A 20,877-nucleotide genomic window follows, 5' to 3' on the forward strand; every position below is an offset into this window, starting at 1 on the left:
CCCGCCTCCCCCCTCTCCCTATTTATTTCAGATCCCCCCTTCCCCTCCCCCATTTCCGAAGAAGGGTCTAGGCCCAAAACGTCAGCCTTCCTGCTCCTCTGCTGCTTGGCCTGCTGTGTTCATCCAGCTCTACACCTTGTTATCTCAGATTCTCCAGCATCTGCAGTTCCTACTATCTCTACCACAAGGAATAGTTTATAATTATCATAGAATCCCTACAGAGTGGAGGCATGCCCATTTACCCATTGAGTCCACACCGATGCTCTGAACAGCATCCCACCCAGGCCCATCCCCCTACTCTATCCCTGTAACCCTGTATTTCCCATGGCTAACCCACCTAGCCTACACATCTTTGGAATGTGGGAGGAAACTGGAGCACCCAGGGGAAACCCACATAAACACATGGAAAATTTACAAACTCCACGCTGACAGTCACCTGAGGGAGGAATCAAACCCGTGTCCCCGGGGCTGTGAGGCAGCAGTGCTAACCACTGAGCCACCTTGTGGCACGGTTGTAGTGTCCCTGCCTCTGAGGCAGGAGACCCAGGTTGAAGCTGTATCTGCTCCAGGAGTGTGTAGTAACATTTTCTGATCAACTTGTCCAGAGATAGCTAGAAACTTTTCAGGGAAAGCTAGATAGGTACATGAGGCCAAAGAGAATAGAAAGACATGGTGAAGTTATATGAAGTTAAGATATGAGAAGATATTTGTGGGACCTCCTGATCATGTTGACCAGTTTGTTTGCTCCATAATAGTTGTGTTCCTGAGAATATTGTTTTCCTGCAAATGGAGAAGGCTGACTGGAGAATCGATTGATGTGTGCAAAGTTCTGAGAGGGATAGTTAAGGTAGATACATAGAAACCTTTCCCCTTGGTGGAAGTCCTCAGCTAACTAATTATTTAGATGAGCACTTGTATTGCTATAGCATACAAATCTACAGGCCAAGTGCTGGAAAATGGGGTTAGAATAGATAGATGTTTGATGGGCCTAAGGACCTCTTTCTGTGCTGTCTAAACTCTATGGCTCTAACTGTAAGAGTTAAACTTAATTATTGACTTGTAGAGCACTGCATGTTTACAGGATGTGAAATATGTTTAACAAAGGCAGTCTTTCTTCCTTGTGCAAATGTAATTGCTGGTCTTTGTAATTAATCCTTCATTGTATAGTTAAATCAATTAGTAATTTATTTTTAGAAATAATGCATTTCCAGTGCCAGTATTTATAACGTAAATAACACTTACAATCATGTCAAGTAATTGCAACGGTGATGGTGCAGATGGGCAGTTTTCCTTCCAGATGATGTAGGAAGTTGTAATTCCATAGCTATAACCTCATTTTTCAAAATAGAACTAGATATTAATTGGGGATAATCAAATAGTTTCCACATATATCCACGGCCCAATTACAGCGTTTAATTTTGTCTTCATACCAGGCTGGATAAACCATTGACTTTGTCAGAAAAGATTGTGTACAGTCACCTCGATGACCCCATTAACCAGGAGATAGAACGTGGGAAGACTTACCTGCGCCTCCGACCCGACCGGGTGGCCATGCAAGACGCCACGGCTCAGATGGCCATGCTTCAGTTCATCAGCAGTGGGTTGCCTAGAGTTGCAGTGCCATCTACAATCCATTGTGATCACTTAATCGAAGCTCAGATTGGTGGAGATAAGGATTTGGCCAGAGCCAAGGTAATTTATTGCGGGAAGTGATAAAAGGAGCTTGATGGTTTGATGAGAAGCTATTTGAATGCAAATATTCTTTTGTCACATTAGCATTCGACCTTAGTGTTGTGTGCGGTTCACCAGAGATTACAGTCTATTTTGCCTGTACCCTTTGTCTTCATGTTGCTGCTTCTCTGTCACACTACACCACCACAGCACCCCGGAGACCGGTCAAGGCTATGCCAAGGTAGGGAGAGGAGAGATCAAAGGAGGCTGTAGGGTTTAGGAATGAATGAGGGAGGTGGACCATGTGGGGCCGTAGGTTGGCATGAGTGAAGCCACAATGTAAGGGAGCGGTGGAGAAGAGGGAGTCCACAAGTGTCAACAGGATGGAGGCTGTGAAGAAAGCGGGTGTGGAAGGCCACAGGCTGGGTAAAGGGGAGTGGGGCTGAGGTGTTTGGGATGAAAAATGGGGAAAAGGAGTGAAAGATAGCTTGAAAGGTCGTGAGAGGGAGTCTGCAAAGTGTTGGAAGAGAGAGAGCAGGTGCAAGTGGTGATAGGGAGAATGCTAAGAACAGATTTAAATCTGTTCACAATGAATAACTAGCAACCAGAAATCTTGCAATCACTGAAGTAATGTATTTCTTGCAAATGATGTGGAATCTCTGGCTTAAAGTTGCACATGTTCAGGAGCTACTATCTGGGGAGAATTGTAGTGAAGGCTGTTGTAGTGAACCTCGAGGATGCAGAGGACGCTTATTCTAAGAGTCGGGTTTTATTTTAGGGGGAGTGCGCGGGAAATGTAGTTACAAAGTTGGATTCGAAAAGGAATGTGGTGGTTCTTGTAGGCTGAGACTTGATCATGAGGGGAGATGTTAGAATGGTATGCCGGATTATGAAATCCTTGGATAAGGTAAACAAGGAAAAAGTCTTGAAAGATGACTGAACATAGATTTAAGTTTTTTAGCAAGGAATGCAGAGGGATTGTGAAACTTTTTTTACGTGGCAAGTGGTAATGAATTGGAACTCAATGCAGTTGAGTGTGGTGGAAGCAGAAACGATTAATGTTTTCAAGAGGAAATTGGACGGGCACTTGAAAGAAATAAACTAGCAGGGCTGTGGGCATCAACTGGGACTGACTGGGTAGTTCTACAGGAACCAGGCATGCACTCAATGGGCCAAATGGCCTCCTGAAGCTACATGACTTCAGCTAAATGTGGTCCACACAGAGTATGTTCAAGCTCACCATACAAGTAAAATGGACTTCTTTAGGACCGGTATTTGCCTTTCAACTTGAATCTGTATTTAAGAGAATGAATAAAATATATTTCCTGTATTAGAAGGTGCATCGCTTAGAAACTTGTACCAAATGCACTTTGGATTGATTTCTATTTTGTAAAAATGCAAAATAGTTAATTCTCAAATTACCCCAGTTGTACTCAAAATGAGTTGAATTGTTTTCTTCAATTGTCTATATCTTCGTTTTGCTTCTGCTGCTTGGAAAAAGTCTTAGTACGATCTCAGTAACTTGGTGCTGTTCTCTTTGATCATGACAGTTATCTTCACTTTGTAGGAAATGAACAAGGAAGTTTATAATTTCTTGGCGACGGCAGCAGCAAAGTATGGAGTTGGCTTCTGGAAACCCGGCTCTGGTATCATCCACCAGGTGAGGTGACCATTGCGTTGCACTATAATGTTTACTCCACCTCCCCTCCCAGACAGTCTCTCCACCTCACCCTCACACCTCAAGTGTGACCAGATTAATTAACAGTCGGTTTCCTATGGAGTGAGTCAAGCAGTGCTGAGCTAGCCTTGAGGTTTACTTTCACCTTCCTAAATCTTCTCAACTAGATGCATGAGTTAAAGCAATTGCCAAATGATTCTCATTTCTAATTAAATCTCCTGGCTCCATGGCAAAACTGCGAGCACAGCAGTACAATGGGTTTTAGCTGACACTGGCACTTCCAAGCCATGATGAGCAAACAACTGAGTAAATATCCATGTGTGCCATTTAACTAATGATTATATAGCTGTTATGAATTCGAGCTCCCTCCTGGAAGGTGAGACTGGATAGGATGCCTTGACCACAGGTTTATTCTCAGCAGCTTTCCCTCTGTCACTGCTTTAATTGATGGCCTTTTAATTTCTTCACCTTCACCTTCCCCTTCAGGGGCCTTCCTTGCTTCAACCTGGCTTCTCTGTCTGGCAGTCCAGTTGTGACTGGGACTTGGCATTATAGGGAACTGTCGGTGATAGCATGTATCTTGTGACTCTGTAGAGCAGCATGTAAAGGCTGGGCTAGCAGAACCCTTGCATTGCTAGCTCATTATTCTTGACTACATATGTTTGAGATGTACATCAGAAGAAAGCATTTGACACGCTCTTATTGGTCATTGCATTGAGTATAGGAGTTGCGATGTCATGTTGTAGCTTTACGGGACATTGGTTAGGCCACTTTTGGAATACTGTGTTCAATTCTGGTCTCCTTGCTGTAGAAAAGATGCTGTGAAATTTGAAAGGGTTCAGAAAAGATTTACAACAGTATTGCCAGGGTTGGAGCTATAGGGAGAGGCTGTAAAGACTGGGGCTATATTTCCTGGAGTGCCGGAGGATGAGCGGTGTCCTTGTAGAGGTTTATAAAATCATGAGTGGCATGGGTAGGGCAAATAGCCAAGGTCTTTTTCCCAGGGTAGGGGAGTCCAAAACTGGAGGGCATAGGTTTAAGGTGAGGGGAAGATTTAAAAGGGACCTAAGGGACAGCTTTTTGACACACAAGGTGGTGCATGTATGGAATGATGGGACATCCTCTGGGTCAGTGAATTCCAAAGATTAATGACCCTTTACATGAAGAAATTTATCCTCCTCTCAACCCTACGTAATCACCTTTTCACCTGCGATTGTGGCCCTGTCTCTATCATCAGAATCACTGTCGGCGTCTACCCTATCAGAATCTCGTATGTTTCAATGAAATCACATCTCATTCTACTAAACACCAGAGAATATAGGCTTGAGCTTATTCTGCAACCATTCAGTTAAATCATGGTAAATCTGCATTCCATTTAACTGTCATAGTTCCACATCCCTTATTGGCTGTGAGGAGAAAAACCTATCTGATTTCAGCTTTGCTGAGGGAGACTTCTTAGATTTCCACTACCCTGTGTGTGGAGAAATGTTTCCTAACATCACTCTTTAGTAGCCTTGTTCAAATGTTATAACCTCTTTCCTCGTATCCTACAATACTTGGGGTTTTATAAATGAAGTGCAGAATACAAGAGTAAGGCAGCAACAAAATGATGGAAGATACTAGTAAAGCAATGACTAAAGTAGTTAGTGCAATTTTGGATACCCTGTTAGTCGGGGTAGGATATTAAAGTTATGGATGTAAGGTGGTAAACAGTCAAACATTTGATCAATAGTATTGGTCTTGTTGTGGTTATAATGCAGTTAATGTTCAAAACAGGTTAAAAAAAATGCTGCAGAAAAGTGGCTTGTTTTTCCCCTAAAGGCATTGTATTGTTTGAGAGTATTGTGCAAGACATTGCTACGGCTGTTCCTTTTGATTTACCCATTGCTCTTTTTCATCTTCAGTAAGTGTAACTTAAACTACAGAGTTGAAAGAAATGTCAAGTGTTTTAGTACATAACCTATTAACTTGGACACAGTTAACCAATATAATTTTAATAGTTTAGCCAGATACATTTTTAAGCAATGTTTACATTCCTAATTAAAACCAGAGACTTTATATTCAGTGGGGTAATACTAGCCATCGAAGACTATAGTTATGAGGAGGGATGATTTCTACTTTAACATTATGGCTGAGGAAATATTTAATGGAGCCCATTCAATTTGAAGGGTTTTAAAAGAATGAATAGGGAAATATGATTTCCTTTGTTTATTTAACTTAAAAGTCAGAAAAGAGATGTAGATTGAAAAGCATTTTCTGCATTGCTATAGTAAATGATTGGGTCAGAATTGATTGCATTCTAGGGTAAGTAGGGATAAACATTTGAAATCAAGTAAATCATAGCTTGTATGAGAGAGCATTGCCACAGGATTAATGTTGTTCCACCCGAAGAAACGCAGCAGATACAGTATACCACATGGTCATCTCCTGTTCCATAGTTTCAGTGACCATGGTATCCTTGTTGACACTACTGTATTAGGTCATGGAGCAAGATGCTGGAGGATGATCAGCTCCTGTGAAACTATGCTAGAAAAGAATCAACATGATTTGGAGCTGAAAGCTAATGGTGAACGAAGCCAACAGTCTCCATTGTGTGCTGAAAGACGTGATTTTCTTTGCAGATTGTTTTGGAAAACTATGCCTACCCTGGTGTGCTGCTGATTGGTACTGACTCCCATACTCCTAATGGAGGTGGTTTGGGCGGTGTATGTGTTGGAGTTGGAGGAGCAGATGCAGTCGATGTGATGGCAGGAATTCCTTGGGAGCTGAAGTGTCCAAAGGTAAACTATCTACTGAAATACCTTAAGTTTAGTTGTTCTGACCAAGACGTTCAGATGGCTGTAACTGGAAATTGAATGACAGGCAACACAGATTATAACATCAGCTTGCATTTACAGAGCACCTTCACCACAGTAAACCGTCCTGTGGTGCTTACAGGAACCTTGCATTGAAATTCCTGCACAGAGTCGGCAATCCGATCGCATGGATGTGCTCCATCTGCGTTGAATTCAGTGGGAAGAGAAAATCAAATTATGTCTATGTGTGGGCTTCAGAATCTCTTCCTGTACCATAAATCCTCTGTTTCAATGCCTTTAAAATCAGTGGTGCTAATAGTGGCGTAATGTTACTGGACTAGTAAGCTAGACCCCAGGCTGATGTTCTCAGGACTTGGGTTCAAATCCCACCATGGCAAATGGTGAAATATGAATTCAATAAAATCCAATAAAAAAAATAAAATTAAAAGAATCAATTAGAATTTGGTAAAACATGGACACCAATTTATGTTCCTGTAACTATTGTTGATCATTTCAAAGATCTATCCGGTTTGCCAATGTCATATAGTGAAGGAAATCTGCCATCCTGACTTGATCTGGCCTACAGTTCAGGCCTACAACATTCTGGCCAACTTTTAACAGCCCTTTGAACTGACAATGACAAACTGCTCAGTTTAAGAAAATTGGGGATGGGCAGCAAATACTAGATCAATTAGCTGTGCCAACATTCCATGAACCCGAATCACTGTGGTCCTTTTTAACCCTATGTAAAGAGAAGATTATTGGCATAGACCAGGTCTGGGATAAAATATGAACATGGGAGTTGGGAACAGGAGTGGGCCAGTCCACCCTTCAAACCTGCTCCAAAATGTATTAATGTGCAGCAATTTCTTAGTTTTGTCTAACAACCGCTTTTAATGCTGGGTTTAAGCAAAGGTAGTTTAAGAACTTCATGAAAGCTTTTGCAGAAAAATTACTAATGAGGTGGAGCAATCTACGGTTCTGTAATAACCCGCTCCACATATTCTACACTCCAATAGGGATGATATCTGCTCAGCTACTGCAACCTAGCCACCCTACTTAACATGACCTAATAATCTACAAATAACTCATCATCGACTCTGAGAGAATTATACACTCTAGAATTTAAGCGTTGTTCAATACAAAGGTATATTTCTTTACCCTATGCTAACAGCTACAAAAACGGTCACATACAGGACTAGAGGTTCTGAGGAAGGGTCACTCAACCTGAAAGGTTAACTCTGATTTCTCTCCACAGATGCTACTAACAATTTCTGGTTTTGTTATAACACAGGACTACATTGTAAAGACCACATCAGTTTATTTTCCTGTATTTTTAAATTGTAGGCTGTAATGGCAAAAAAGAGTTGGGTGGTGTTTAGTGCAGGCAGTCTGGAGCCAGGGTCATGTGCAAAGGGTGATTCAGCTGACAGCAAGTAGCTGCTTGGTCTTGAGTTGTGACCAGTTATTGATGACAAAGGCCTTCTGCCTGTCAACAGCTCTGATTGGAGGTGTGGACCTCTGGGAAGGCTGGGAGGTGGGGAGGAAGCTATTTTATTTTTCCTTGGCAGTTGCTGTCATGTGTTGCTTTGAACCAATATGTTGGAGTCTTTGTAAATTGTGAACCAGTTGCTTTGCTGTGCAAGGAAAGAGAGATCAAGGAGCAGGAGTCCTGTCAAGCTAAAAAGATCATCTTGGTGAAACCTAGAGATGGGGACCATTGAACCTCCTTCCCAGTTTTGCCCCTCCACCCATAACACCATTTCTTTTTGTCTGTATTTGTGTAAAGAGTGTTTTATGAAGGGTTTAGAGTTATAATTAATAGAGTTATATGTTGACAGTTTAGTGATTCTAGCTACAGTTAAACAAGTAATTTTTAACAAGTGATTCATAAGTACAGAAACTTGATCTGTGCTTTCAGAAAACCCAAGTCTAAAAAGATAGATAAGTTGGGGAATTTTGCGTACTTTGATAAAATCTTTAACTTTTGTTATAACCCTAGGAATAATGGGACTTATTTCCAGTTGACTACTCTAGTGAGGCATGACAGCATGCATTCAAAGCAGCAGTACTGCCATTCCACAACCAGTAAATCAGGTCAAAACAGCCCTTTTCTGAAGAAGGATCCCGACCTTTGACAAAACATCAACTTTCCCGCTTCTCTGATGCTGCCTGGCCTGCTGTGTTTCTCCAGCTCCACACTGTTATCTCGGACTCCAGCATCTACAGTTCTTACTATCTGTGTCCAGCCGCATCTAGTTTGAATCATGATGGGCAACTAGACAACCAGAGGAGGAAGCTGCATGAACATCCTCGTTCTCTACTGATATGGGAGCCTAACATATCAGTGCTAAAGATGAGGTTGAAGCATTTGCACGCCTTATCAGCCAGAAGTGCTAAGTGTTCTGTAATAACCCTCCACAAAGTCTGCAGTCTAACAGGGACAATTTATGCCTAATTAATGCAATCTAGCTCCCCTACTTAACATGATCTTAATCTACAAGCAAGACATTATCCATTTGAGTGGATTATACACTTCAGAATTTAAATATTGTTCAACACCAAGGCATGGTCCTTTACGCTATTAAATCCTTAAAATGGTTACAGCAGGCAGTCATCTGCTCTGTCATATCTGTGAAAGAGCAACTCACTGAGTTCCCCTCCCCATCTTTGCAAACTTTTCACTTTAGATAATTATAAATTTCAGTAATTTTTTAATATTACAAAATTACTGTATACTTTGCAAATTGGACAAAGCGGTTAATTTACTTAATAGCTAAATGTTCAGTTCAGTGAGTAATTGGATTGCTGGTGTAACTTGTAAGCCATATAGTAGCTTCCAGGGTCCATCTCTAATCCATATCACTTCAGCTGAACTTAACCAGGAAAGGATCAAAGGTGTTGCAGTTGGACACTTTGAGTGGAACTTGGGAGAATTGATTCCTGTGGCTGATCACTATCTACTGGAAAGTTAATTTGGGTGGATGTTGGGCGAGGGCAGAGCTTTACCTGTGACATCTGTCATAGTCATACAGCACAGAAACAGACCCTTCGGTCCAACTTGTAATCTCCCTTGCCCTTTATTTCAGACCTCCCTCTTTGTTCTTCCCTACACTTTGACCCCTTAAATAGCATAAAGTCCATTGCATCTCCTTCCTTTGGTTCTGAAGAGTCAAATACATCTACATAATGCAATGCTGTTTCTCCCCAGGTGCTGTCCAACTGCATTTTTTGCTTTTATTTGAGCTCTGATCTGGACTTGTGATGGTCTTTATGGTTAAATAGATTACTCTGTGTGGCTGTCTCAGCCAACTTATGATGACAAGTTATTTATTGAAGACTCTTGGAGTTTGGTATTTAGTGACGAGGTCTTAGTTAGACTGCACTTTGAATTCTCTGTTTAGTTTGGGTACCTATCCTTAGGAAGGTAATTTTAACCTTGGAGAGAATGCAGCATTGATTTACCAAAATGATACCTGAATGCCAAGATGTAAATTGCAGGATTGTATACCTGGACTTTAGTAGGTTAGAATGCCATTTGATCGAAGTTTTCAGAACATTAAGGTATACTGATAGGGTTGGTGGAGAGAAACTATTTTTTGCTGATTGAGAAGTCTGTGACCACAGGGCAGAGAATAAATATGAGAGCAAGATCTTTCAGAAGTGAAGTTAGGAGCCACTTTGACATCCAAAGGATAGTTGAAATTTTGAATTCTCTTTTTACAATTGGCAGTTGTTTTTACGTCAATTATTAATGAATTAATCTCCAATTTATTAGGGGCTAATACAAGTAGATGGAGTGAGGTCACAGAGCAATCACAATCTTACTGAATAATAGAACAGGTTTAAGGAATTAAATGGCCACCTTCTGTTTCTATAAAGGGGCTAGAAAAACAAGTGTTGAATATCACTGCCTTCGTGTGGGATATATACCCTGAATGGCTATATAAATGGAGTTTAACTGCAATTCAAGATCATTCAGGTTTTTGTGGGACCATTAAACAGAGGCAGTCTGTTGTGAGGAGGAGGACAGGAGAAAATAAACATAGGTATTCATGTTTAAGGCTGCCTACACGATTTGTTAATCACAAATCTGTAAGCTACATGCAAAATCCAAAACCAGTTTAAAATCCCAGCTCTAATGTGGATCTCCTTCATCCAACTATAAACAGTGTGCTCATTGGATTGAATTGAAGCACTCTGCCCATGCCTCTGTTTCTGATAAAAGGTGGTAACTCTGGTGGAAGCTGGTTTCTTCTTGAGCCTTAAGGTTCTCTGAATGTTTTGAAATAGTTTGTTACATTTGTTTCCTCTTCAGATCATCGGAGTGAAACTGACGGGGGAATTGTCAGGCTGGACGTCACCAAAAGATGTCATCTTGAAAGTTGCTGGCATTTTGACAGTTAAAGGAGGAACTGGTGCAATTGTAGAGTATCATGGGCCAGGCGTGGAGTCTATATCCTGTACAGGTACACCAGTTAGAGCTCAACTATGATGCGAGATCACTGAGCAGTCATCATAGTGTGTTTATAATATTGTTCCCTCTGCTTTCCTTCCTCCAACTTATGAGCCATTAAAACGAAAGTTTATTCTCACCTGATCCCTGCCTTGGTTTACCTTGTCTTCTGTCCTATCTCTTTTCATCTTGCATTATATTGCCTTGCTCATCAGCTCACCTTGTGCTGGTGAAGGAATACTGCAATTACCCCTGACACGACTAAGTAAGAGGCAAGCATCCTGTTGTTCATCACGATCCGTTGACCCTTGCTGGGATTAGGGACAGGTGTAGATGTGGGTTTGGTGGAGTTACATACTCTGTTGTGATCCATTTGTCAGTTAACATTCCTGGTTGCATGTGGATAACATCACTTGGATGAGGTACCACAGGCTTAAAGCTGTGGTCACAAACTCCAGCCTAGGGGGCAATTCCTTCAGAAGACAAATAACGTGAATTATATGTATAGAGAATAGGGAGGCAATTCTTCTTTCAGAAGATGGGGAGGGTATACTGGAAGTCCAATTTCTGTATCTTCCAACTGCTTTTAAGTGGACATCTGAGCAGGAGATGGGTGACACGGTGGCTCAGTAGTCAGCACTGCTGCCTCACAGCGCCAGGCACCCAGGTTTGATTCCACCCTCAGGCGATTGTCTGCGTGGGGTTTGCATGTTCTCCCCTTGGGTTTCTGCCAAGTGCTCCGATTTCCTCCCACTGTCCAAAGATGTGGATTGGCTATGTTAAACTGCCCATAGTGTCCAGAGGGGTGTAAGTTAGGTGGATTAGCCGTGGACAATGCAGAGTTACAGGGACGGGGTGGGGAGATGGGTCTGGGTGGGGTGCTCTTCAGAGGGTTGGTGTGGACTTGAGTGCCAGATGGCCTGTTTCCACACTGTAGGGATTCTATGATTCTATGCCTATGGTAAAGGCCCTATCCTATGTAGCTTTAATCAAGACAGACCATGTTATAAACGTTTCTAGGAAAGATAAAAGCATGTTGAAATGAGAGATGGGTGGAGAGCAGAAAACATGGTAAGGCACAAGAAAGTTTCTCGGACTGGTAAGCTGTAGTGGTCGTTTAGTGTTCTGTGGGCTTCCTTTAGGGACTGTGAGTATTTTTAGGTGTAAATACTTGGGTATTGAGAGTTAGTTGGAAGTATGGCAAATTGTGTCAAGGATTTTGAAAGATTGCAGGATATAGATAAGCAAACCGAATGGGCACACATGGCAAATGCAGTTCAGGGTATGGAAACGTTAAGGTTTGCAAATGTGATGGTTCAGGAGCTGCGTAGATTCACTTGGATGTTGCCAAGATTGAGGGGATTATAGTTCTGAAGAGACTTGGATTGTTCTTTTTACTGGAACTGATGAAGCTGAAGGGTGCCAATGCAACACTGTCAAAAAGGAACCTTGGTTAAGGTCATGAAACCCCAAACCATTAATGACTGATCAAGTGGCATGCTGTCTGCCAAAAAAATTGAGATTACTGGACCCTATCAAACTAAATCCTGGTATTAATATCCTCCATCTTCCAACAATGGGTGATTCTTGTTTGCAAGAGTTGTTGATAGAATTATGGTGCTAGCTGAGCAAAAATGAGAATCCAGTTTGAAAGTCTTTTTCTTTCCAGGCATGGGCACTATCTGTAATATGGGGGCCGAAATTGGGGCAACCACTTCCATTTTTCCCTATAACCCCAGGATGAAGGCATACTTGGACAAGACCGGCAGAGAAGGTGGGTACAGTGAGAATCGGTGACTGAGTTTCTGTTTAACATCGTATCCAGACAGTAGATGGGATTTTAATCAATGCGTTAGTGTTTCATAGCGTATTTTAAAATAAACAGTTGATGGAACATGACATTTTAATGAAAGCTACACAAATCAGGTCATTTCAACTTGTAAAAAAAAGTAACTTAGACAAAAGCTGCAAGATGCCATGGATTTGAACCAGCTAAAATTTATATGTTAGATAAAATAATCTGCAGTGTACATATGCAGTAAATCTTCAGTATCCATGAAATCACAAATCATGAATTTGCCTATCTTTGCCAAAAGTATCAACAAAAATCAACCTTTGCAGGCAAAAATTGCATATGCTATTTTTAACCTGTTTTTAAACGAGCTTTGAATTTCATCTTTGGGGCTTCTCGTGAACAGAACTCTCATGCATAGGAAGAACAATTTATGTATGTATATATATGAATATTCAAAATTAACATGAAATATGTATGGGTTGGCAGACAATCTTGAGAAACAAGTTTTTTAATAAACAACAAAATTATTGATTTATTATGGAAGCAAGACATAATCACAAAGATGTGAAGCACCGTTTGAAATATGGTAGTAAGAATGTTATCTCTTCTAGAAAGCCCACACACCTCAGATTAAAAGGAAAATGCTTGCTGTGCAAAAATTAACTATGAAGGAAACAACCTGTTAATTATTGAATTGTATGTAGATGGCTGTCACTGGTATAGATGGTTAGAACATAACAGTACAGCACAGTACAGGCCCTTCGACCCACGATGTTGTGCCAAACTTTTACCCTAATCCTAAGGTCTATCTAACCTCCACCCCTACCTTATACTATCATCCATATGCCTATCTAATAGCCGCTTAAATGCCCATAATGAGGCCAACTCCACTAGCCTCTCCGGCAATGCATTCCACGCCCCTACTACTCTGAGTAAAGAACCTACCTCTGACGTCTCCCCTGTATCTACCTCCACTCACTATAAAATTATGCCCCCTCGTAATAGCTACCTCCACCCTAAGAAAAAGTCTCTGGCTGTCTACTCTATCTATACCCCTGATCATTTTGTACACCTCTATCAAGGCACCTCCCATCCTTTGACATTCTAAACAGAAAAGCCCTAGCTCTCTCAACCTTTCCTCGCAAGATCTTCCCTCCATTCCAGGCAACATCCTGGTAAACCTCCTCTGTGCCTTTTTCCAACGCTTCCACATCTTTCCTGTAATGAGGTGAGTAGCTGGACACAATACTCCAGATGTGGCCGAACCAGGCTTTTGTATAGCTGGACCATAACTTCACAGCTCTTGAACTCTTTCTCTCTATTAATGAAAGCTAACACACCATACGCCTTCTTAACAACTCTATCCACCTGTGTGGCAGCTTTCAGGGAACTGTGGACATGAACTCCAAGATCCCTCTGCTCCTTCACACTGCCAAGAAGCTTTCCATTAACCCTGTACTCTGCTTTCAAATTTGTCCTTCCAAAATGAATCACCTCACACTTTTCAAGGTTAAACTCCATCTGCCACTTCTCAGCCCAGCTCTGCATCCTACCAATGCCCCTTTGTAACCTAGAACAGCCCTCCGCACTGTCCACAACGCGACCCACCTTCGTATCGTCCGCGAGTTTACTAATCCACCCTTCCACTCTTTCATTCAAATCATTTACAAAAATCACAAATAGAAGAGGACCCAGAACAGATCCTTGTGGTACACCACTCGTAACTGAGCACCATGTTGAATATTTTCCGTCCACTACCACCCTTTGTCTTCTAAGGGTCAGCCAATCCTGAATCCAATCTGCCACATTTCCCCCTGTCCCATGCCTCCTTACTTCTGCATGAGCCTACTATGGGGAACCTTATCAAACGCCTTACTTAAATCCATGTATACCACATCCACTGCTCTACCTTCATCCACGTGTTTGGTCACCTCTTCAAAGAATTCAATACGGTTTGTGAGACATGATTTACGTCTCACAAATCCATTCTGACTATGACGAATCAAACTGTGCCTTTCCAAGTGATTATAAATCCTATCTCTGAGCCCTTTCCAATAATTTGCCCACCACTGACGTAAGACTAACTGGCCTATAATTTCCAGGGTTATCCTTATTCCTTTTTTTGAATAAGGGAATGACATTTGCCTCTCTCCAATCTTCCGGCACTATACCTGTGGACAGTGAGGGCGAAAAGATCATCGCCAAAGGCCCTGCGATCTCTTCCCTCACTTCCCATAGAATCCTTGGGTAAATCCCATCAGGCCCGGGGGACTTGTCTATCTTCAACTTCCTCAAAATTCCTAGCACATCTTCCTTACTAACATCGACCTCCTCTAACCTACCAGTGTTTCACACTGTCCTCCCCTACGACTAGGTCCCTCTCAGTTGTGAATACTGAAGAAAAGTATTCATTAAGGACCTCTCCTATCTCTTTAGGCTCCGTGCACAAATTCCCTTTACAACCCTTGATCGGCCCTACCCTTTCTCTGGTCATTCTCTTATTCCTCACGTATGTGTAAAAAGCCTTGGGGTTTTCCTTGATCCTATCTGCCAAGGTTTTCTCATGCCCCCTTATAGCTTTCCTAAGCCCTTTCTTCAGCTCCTTCTTGGATAACTTGTATCCCTCTAGAGCCTTTTCCATTCCTTGTTTCCTAAACCTTACATAAGCATCCTTCTTCCTCTTAACCAGTCTTTCAACCTCTCAAGAACCAAGGCTCCCTCACCTGACTGCATCTTCCCTGCCTGCTAGGGACAAACATATCGAGCCCACGCAGTATGCATTCCTTAAACAATCTCCGCATTTCAATGGTGCTCTTCCCTGACAGCATCTGTTCCCATTTTATGTTACCCAGTTCTTGCCTAACAGCATTGTAATTACCCTTTCCCCCAATTATAAACCTTACCCTGCTGTATGTACCTAACCTTTTCCATGACTATTGTAAAAGTAACACAGTTATGATCGCTACCGCCAAAATCCTACCAACAGGTCTAACACTTGGCCCGGTTCATTGCCAAGCACCAAATCCAAAGTGGCCTCTCCTCATGTTGGTCTATCTACATACTGTGTCAGGAATCCTTCCTGAATGCACTGGACAAAATCCTCTCCATCTAAACTATTACAACTAAAATGTTTCCAATCAATATTTGGAAAGTTGAAGTCACCCATGACTACAACCCTGTGACTTCTGCACCTTTCCAGTATCTGCCTCCCAATCCGCTCCTCCACTTCTCTGCAACTATTAGGGGGTCTGTAAAAAACCCACAACAAAGTGATTGCTCCTTTCTTGTTCCGGACCTCAACCAAACTGATTCTGTAGACATATCATTCTCGAACTGCCTTTCAGTAGCTGCTATACTAGCCCTGACTAGCAATGCCACTCCCCCGCCTCTTTTTCCACCCACTCTACTTCTCTTAAAGCATCTAAATCCCGGAAGTTCCAACAACCATTCCTGTCCCTGAGTTACCCAAGTTTCTGTAATGGCCACAACATCGTAGTTCCAAGTACTGGCCCATGCTCTAAGTTCATCCGCCTTATTTCCGATACTTCTAGCATTGAAGTATACACACCTCAAACCATGTCTGTGTCCACAATTACGCTTCATCAACCGCATTTCTTTATTAACAACCTCGCTCCCTGTTGTGTCTGTTGGAAGGCTGAATACCTCATCCTCTGAATTACAAATCCGGTTCCCCACCTCCTGCCAATCTAGTTTAAACCATCCCGTATAGCTCGAGCAAACCTCCCTCCCAGGATATTTGTGCCCTTCCCGTTCAGGTGCAACCCGTCCTTACTGTACAGGTCCCACCTTCCCCAGAATGTGCTCCAATTATCCACATAATGGAAGCCCTCCCTCCTACACCAGCCCCGTGGCCACGTGTTTAGCTGCACTCTCTCCCTATTTCTTACCTTGTTATCACATGGCACTGGTAGTAATCCAGAGATAACTACCCTGTTTGTCCTGGACTTCAGCTTCCAACCTATTTCCCTGTACTCATTTTTCACATTCTCTGACCTTTTTCTACCTATGTCATTGGTACCGATGTGTACCATGGCTGCTGGTTGCTCCCCCACCCCCTTAAGGATCTTGCAGATACGATCCGAGACATCACGGACCCTGGCACCCGGGAGGCAACATACCATCCGTTCATCTCGTTTGCGTCCACAGAACCGCTTGTCTGTGCCTCTTTGTATTGAATCCCCCACTATAATTGCTCTCCTATTCTCCCCCCTTCCCTTCTGTGCCACAGGGCCAGGCTCGGTGCCAGAGACCTGTCTGCTATTGCCTTCCCCTGGTAGATCTCTTCTTCACCCCCCCACCCCCACCAACAGTATCCAAAACCGTATACTTATTATTGAGGGGAACGGCCACAGGGGATCCCTACACTGTCTGCCTATTCCCCTTCCTAACAGTCACCCAGCTATCTTTTTCCTGTACCTTGGGTGTGACCACTTCCTTATAACTCCTCTCTATCACCCCCTGAGCCTCCCGAATGATCCAGAGTTCATCCAGCTCCAGCTCCAGTTCCCTAACGCAGTTTTTGAGGAGCTGGAGTTGGGTGCACTTCCAGCAGGTGAAGTCAGAGGGGACACCAGCAGTGACCCTTACCTCCCACATCCTGCAAGAGGAGCATGCAACTGTCCTAGCTTCCATTCCCTCTATTCTAGATTTCCAGAAGAATAAAAAAAAAAGCCTTACCTTACCAACACTCCACAGTTTTTTTTTGTTAGAGGAGGACGGGTGGGAGACACTACACGTGTAGTATTTCGGGTTTAGCCAATGCCCGAATAGATCAGTTCCTTCCTGGCTCGCATTCTCTCCACACACCCGCCATTGAAAACAAGAAGGCCTGCTGCACAAGGTAAGTTTTTATAAAGGGGAAAAAATAACAACCTTACCTTCCCGTCAGCACTCTGGCTCGTGCTGCTGCCGCTGAAAACAAGGTTGTCCCCTGAAATCTCTTCGACACAGTCCAATCAAGAGTTGTCAATGAAATATCTCTTCAGATGCTGGCATGCCATCTCTAATCGCCCTTTAGTTACAAATGCACAGCCTTTGACAAGAGCACTGCCTCTAAGTCAGATATTCCAGGGCTCAATAATTATTCATCCTTTTATGTCACCAGGGCTCCCTGGTTGGACCAGATTAACAGCTCCAACCAGGGAACTCATACTCTATGATGTCCAGCTGGCTGACATTGTTACAATTGCTACAATCCAGATGAAATCTTTTAGCAGCCTTTGGGGTCAGTAGCTGTTTTGGTTTGTCACCTCTCACACAGATTTCTGAGAAGGTCTCTTGGGAACGTTGCAGGCTACACGTTAATGTCAAATTGCCCACAACTACAGACAGCCGTAAACTCAGCCATGTGACTTCCAGAAAACCAATACAAGTTCAAGTTGTTAGCTTAGGTTACATGTCTTCCAGTGACATTTTTAAATAAAGTCACCCAGTGTCCCCTCAGTAATCATTTTAAGAAAAAGGGTCCGCTTATCTCTTCAGTACTTGAAATAAATCAATGTTCATCAGCCCTTAGAAAACAGTCCTTAAAAAATATTAATAATGGAAGCCTTCATAACACAGGGCATGCTGGGAATTGTCCTTGTTCTTCGCCCTAAGATAGGTAAGTTTAGGTTTCTCAACAGCATCTTTAAGCTAGAACAAAGCTCAAGCAACTACAAGTTGATTTGAACTGCACCCTGGGTTCAAATGTGAATCCAGTGGGAAAAAAATGATCTGGAATTAAGAGTCTTATTATGACATGAATCCATTGTCAATTTTTGGAAAAACCCATCTGGTTCACTAATGTCCTTTAGTGAAGGAAACTACCGTCCTTACCTAGTGTGGCCTACATTTGACTCCAGAACCACAGCAATGTGGCTGATGCTTAACTACCCTCTGAGCAATTAGGGATGGGCAAAGAATGCTGCCTAGCCGGCGCTCTCCTCCTGACTGCAGCATCCCCCAAACCTGTTACTGATTCTTCATCCACTCCTGCTAAAATGTGGTGAGTCAGCACTGTCCATGGAGGACATGGCAAAAGAGGCTTCCATATTTGTCATTGTTCTTCATACATGTATCAGCTCTACCTACTGAAATGAACTGGATCTGTTTGATATTCTGCTTTGCAAACATCCCTAAGTACGCATGCTTCCCTCCCCCACACACGGATGTGCACATCCCCATACACACACACATTCTCCCCTCACCCCAAGTATGTGAGTATGCATTTCCCCCATGACTATAAAAACTGGACGCCAGTGCTTATTCATAGGCACTCCTCCAGCTTTTCACTGACAAGTCGCTTCACCAAGCCATTTTCCCTTGTGCTATTCCATGCGTTCCCATCTTGCTCACTACATCAAGCCACGAATTTGTCGTTTTTCAAACACCCCAATCTCAGCAATATTGACCTAATAATGTTATCTCACTCTCCACCCTGCCCCCACACATACTCACCTTTTCTGTGACCCTGCAACTGTCCTGAGTGATGTATTGAAATCATACAATGGGCCCTTCCAGTGCTGCTGGATAGAATTGGAATTGGATGTTGCTGCTTATTAACTTTTGGAACTGAATGTGCTCTGAATGATACTTTTCACCAAGAATGCTGGCTTGCTTAGTAGGAGCAAAATGAATGTAATTAGAGGTATTCGTTGCAATATTCAGTCATTTCCAGGTTCACAGTCGCACTCATCCCCCTCACAACTAGCTCCAAGAGGTTTCATCAAATTTAGGAGAAAAGTCCTTCTGTACATTGCAGGAAGTAGCAGTGAGTTACTGCTTCAGTTTTGTCCTTGGCTTTCAGATACTCCATAATGCACCTGAGTCTACATATGAACATACCAATTAAGAGCTGAAATTGACGGTTTATTCCCTTGAGCCTGCTCATGGCTGATCTGATTATAGCCTCCACTTTTCTTTTTGTTTGCCCCCAATATCCTTGGAATCTAGTGATACTGACAGGCTACTAATCTACATCCCTAACTCTGAGTCAAATGCTACCTCTCCTGAAGGTGTGTTATAATACGTCCAAAGAGATTGATTCAAAATACGTCTGTCACACTGAGGCAGCACATTCCAGATCTTAATCAGTTGCTGTGTTTTTATGTCTGCATTGCTTCTTTTGCTTATTACTTTAAATCTGTGCTTGAATCATCAGCAGTAGGAACAGTTTCTCCTCATCAACTCTGCCCACACTCGTTATGATTTTGAATAACTTTGTCAAATCACCTCTCTTTACTCCAAAGGAAACAGCCCCAACTTCTCCAAATTATCTACATCACGGTCATTCCTCATTGCTGACACCATTCTCATCAATCTTTACTGCTTCCTCTAAGGTCTTGACATCCTTCCTAAAGTGTGACACTCGGAACAGGATGCAATATTCCAGTCTATGATGTTCAACCAATACTGAACAGTGACCAACAGAGCCAATAAAATGCTAAAGGCAAAAATGGGAGGTGCTTTGGTCATGTCGTGGTCTGAGTACTTAGTCTATTTCTTGCCATTGGATCATAATGTTTTAGAGGTTGGGCAAGTAGGAGCCACAAGCCAATCCCTAGTTTCTCTGATCTAAGTTATGAAGAAAGACTGGAGAAACGTTGGCTCTTTGACCTTGAAAGGATGCACTTGAGAGGTAATTTCAGAGGTCTCAAAGATTGTAAACAGCTTGGGTAAATTCAGAAAAAGTATTTTAAATTGAATTGCAAGAATAGGTGAAAGGAATAGAGTTCATGATTTCTATAATCGATCATGGGATGTATGTGTCACTTGCTGGGGCAGAATTTATTACCTGTCTCTAATTATTCCTAGGAACGTGGAGGTGAACTGCTGTAGGAAAATGTACATTTGCTACTAAAATTAGAAATGTTATTATTCTATACTGAACAACACATTGAATGGGTTTATGGATTGAGGTTAGGTGCTTTTCTGAGCTGGAGAGTTGCAATTGATCAGTGCTTGAAAATGTTTTTCTTTTACAATTTTCAGAGATTGCTGCTCTTGCTGATGATTTCCAAGACTTGTTGGTTCCTGATAAGGGATGTGAATACGATCAGCTGATTGAAATTAACCTCAATGAGGTAAGGAAACTTTATGGGCTATTCTTGTGGCTCTGAGATAGTGTCCCTACCTGTGGACCCAGGTTCAAGCCCCACCTGTTCCAGAGGTGTGTAATAACATCTCTGAACAGGTTGATTAGCAAAATCGGTAAGGGAACTTTATAGAGCTCTTGTAGTGCCGTGGCAATGTCCCTACCTCTCAGTCAGGAGATGTGGATTCAAGTCTGGAGATGTGCAATAACATCTCTGAACATGATTAGGAAATACACATGAGGAAACTTTTTAGGAGCTTTGTGTGGTGCAATGGTAATATCCTTGCCTCTGTGCCTGTAGTGTTCATTCCAACTGTGCCAAAAGTGTGTCATAACTACCCTGGGTAAACTCCCCTGCTATTTTGCAGACCATTGCATGGCATCTTT

General features: G+C 42.4%; 1 protein-coding gene across 1 annotated transcript in view; it reads left to right on the plus strand.

Annotated features, from left to right (window-relative positions):
* Positions 1-20,877, plus strand: part of aco2 (aconitase 2, mitochondrial) — a 59,352-nt gene that overhangs the window by 16,035 nt on the left and 22,440 nt on the right. Inside the window, exons 3-8 of the mRNA XM_048617482.1 lie at positions 1,434-1,692; positions 3,239-3,331; positions 5,971-6,129; positions 10,463-10,613; positions 12,270-12,374; positions 20,388-20,479. Of these exons, the coding sequence (XP_048473439.1) occupies positions 1,434-1,692; positions 3,239-3,331; positions 5,971-6,129; positions 10,463-10,613; positions 12,270-12,374; positions 20,388-20,479 (859 nt within the window). The remainder of the gene's footprint in view (positions 1-1,433; positions 1,693-3,238; positions 3,332-5,970; positions 6,130-10,462; positions 10,614-12,269; positions 12,375-20,387; positions 20,480-20,877) is intronic.

Source organism: Rhincodon typus, chromosome 37, assembly GCF_021869965.1.
Source record: "Rhincodon typus isolate 14 chromosome 37, sRhiTyp1.1, whole genome shotgun sequence".
Classification (NCBI taxonomy): domain Eukaryota; kingdom Metazoa; phylum Chordata; class Chondrichthyes; order Orectolobiformes; family Rhincodontidae; genus Rhincodon; species Rhincodon typus.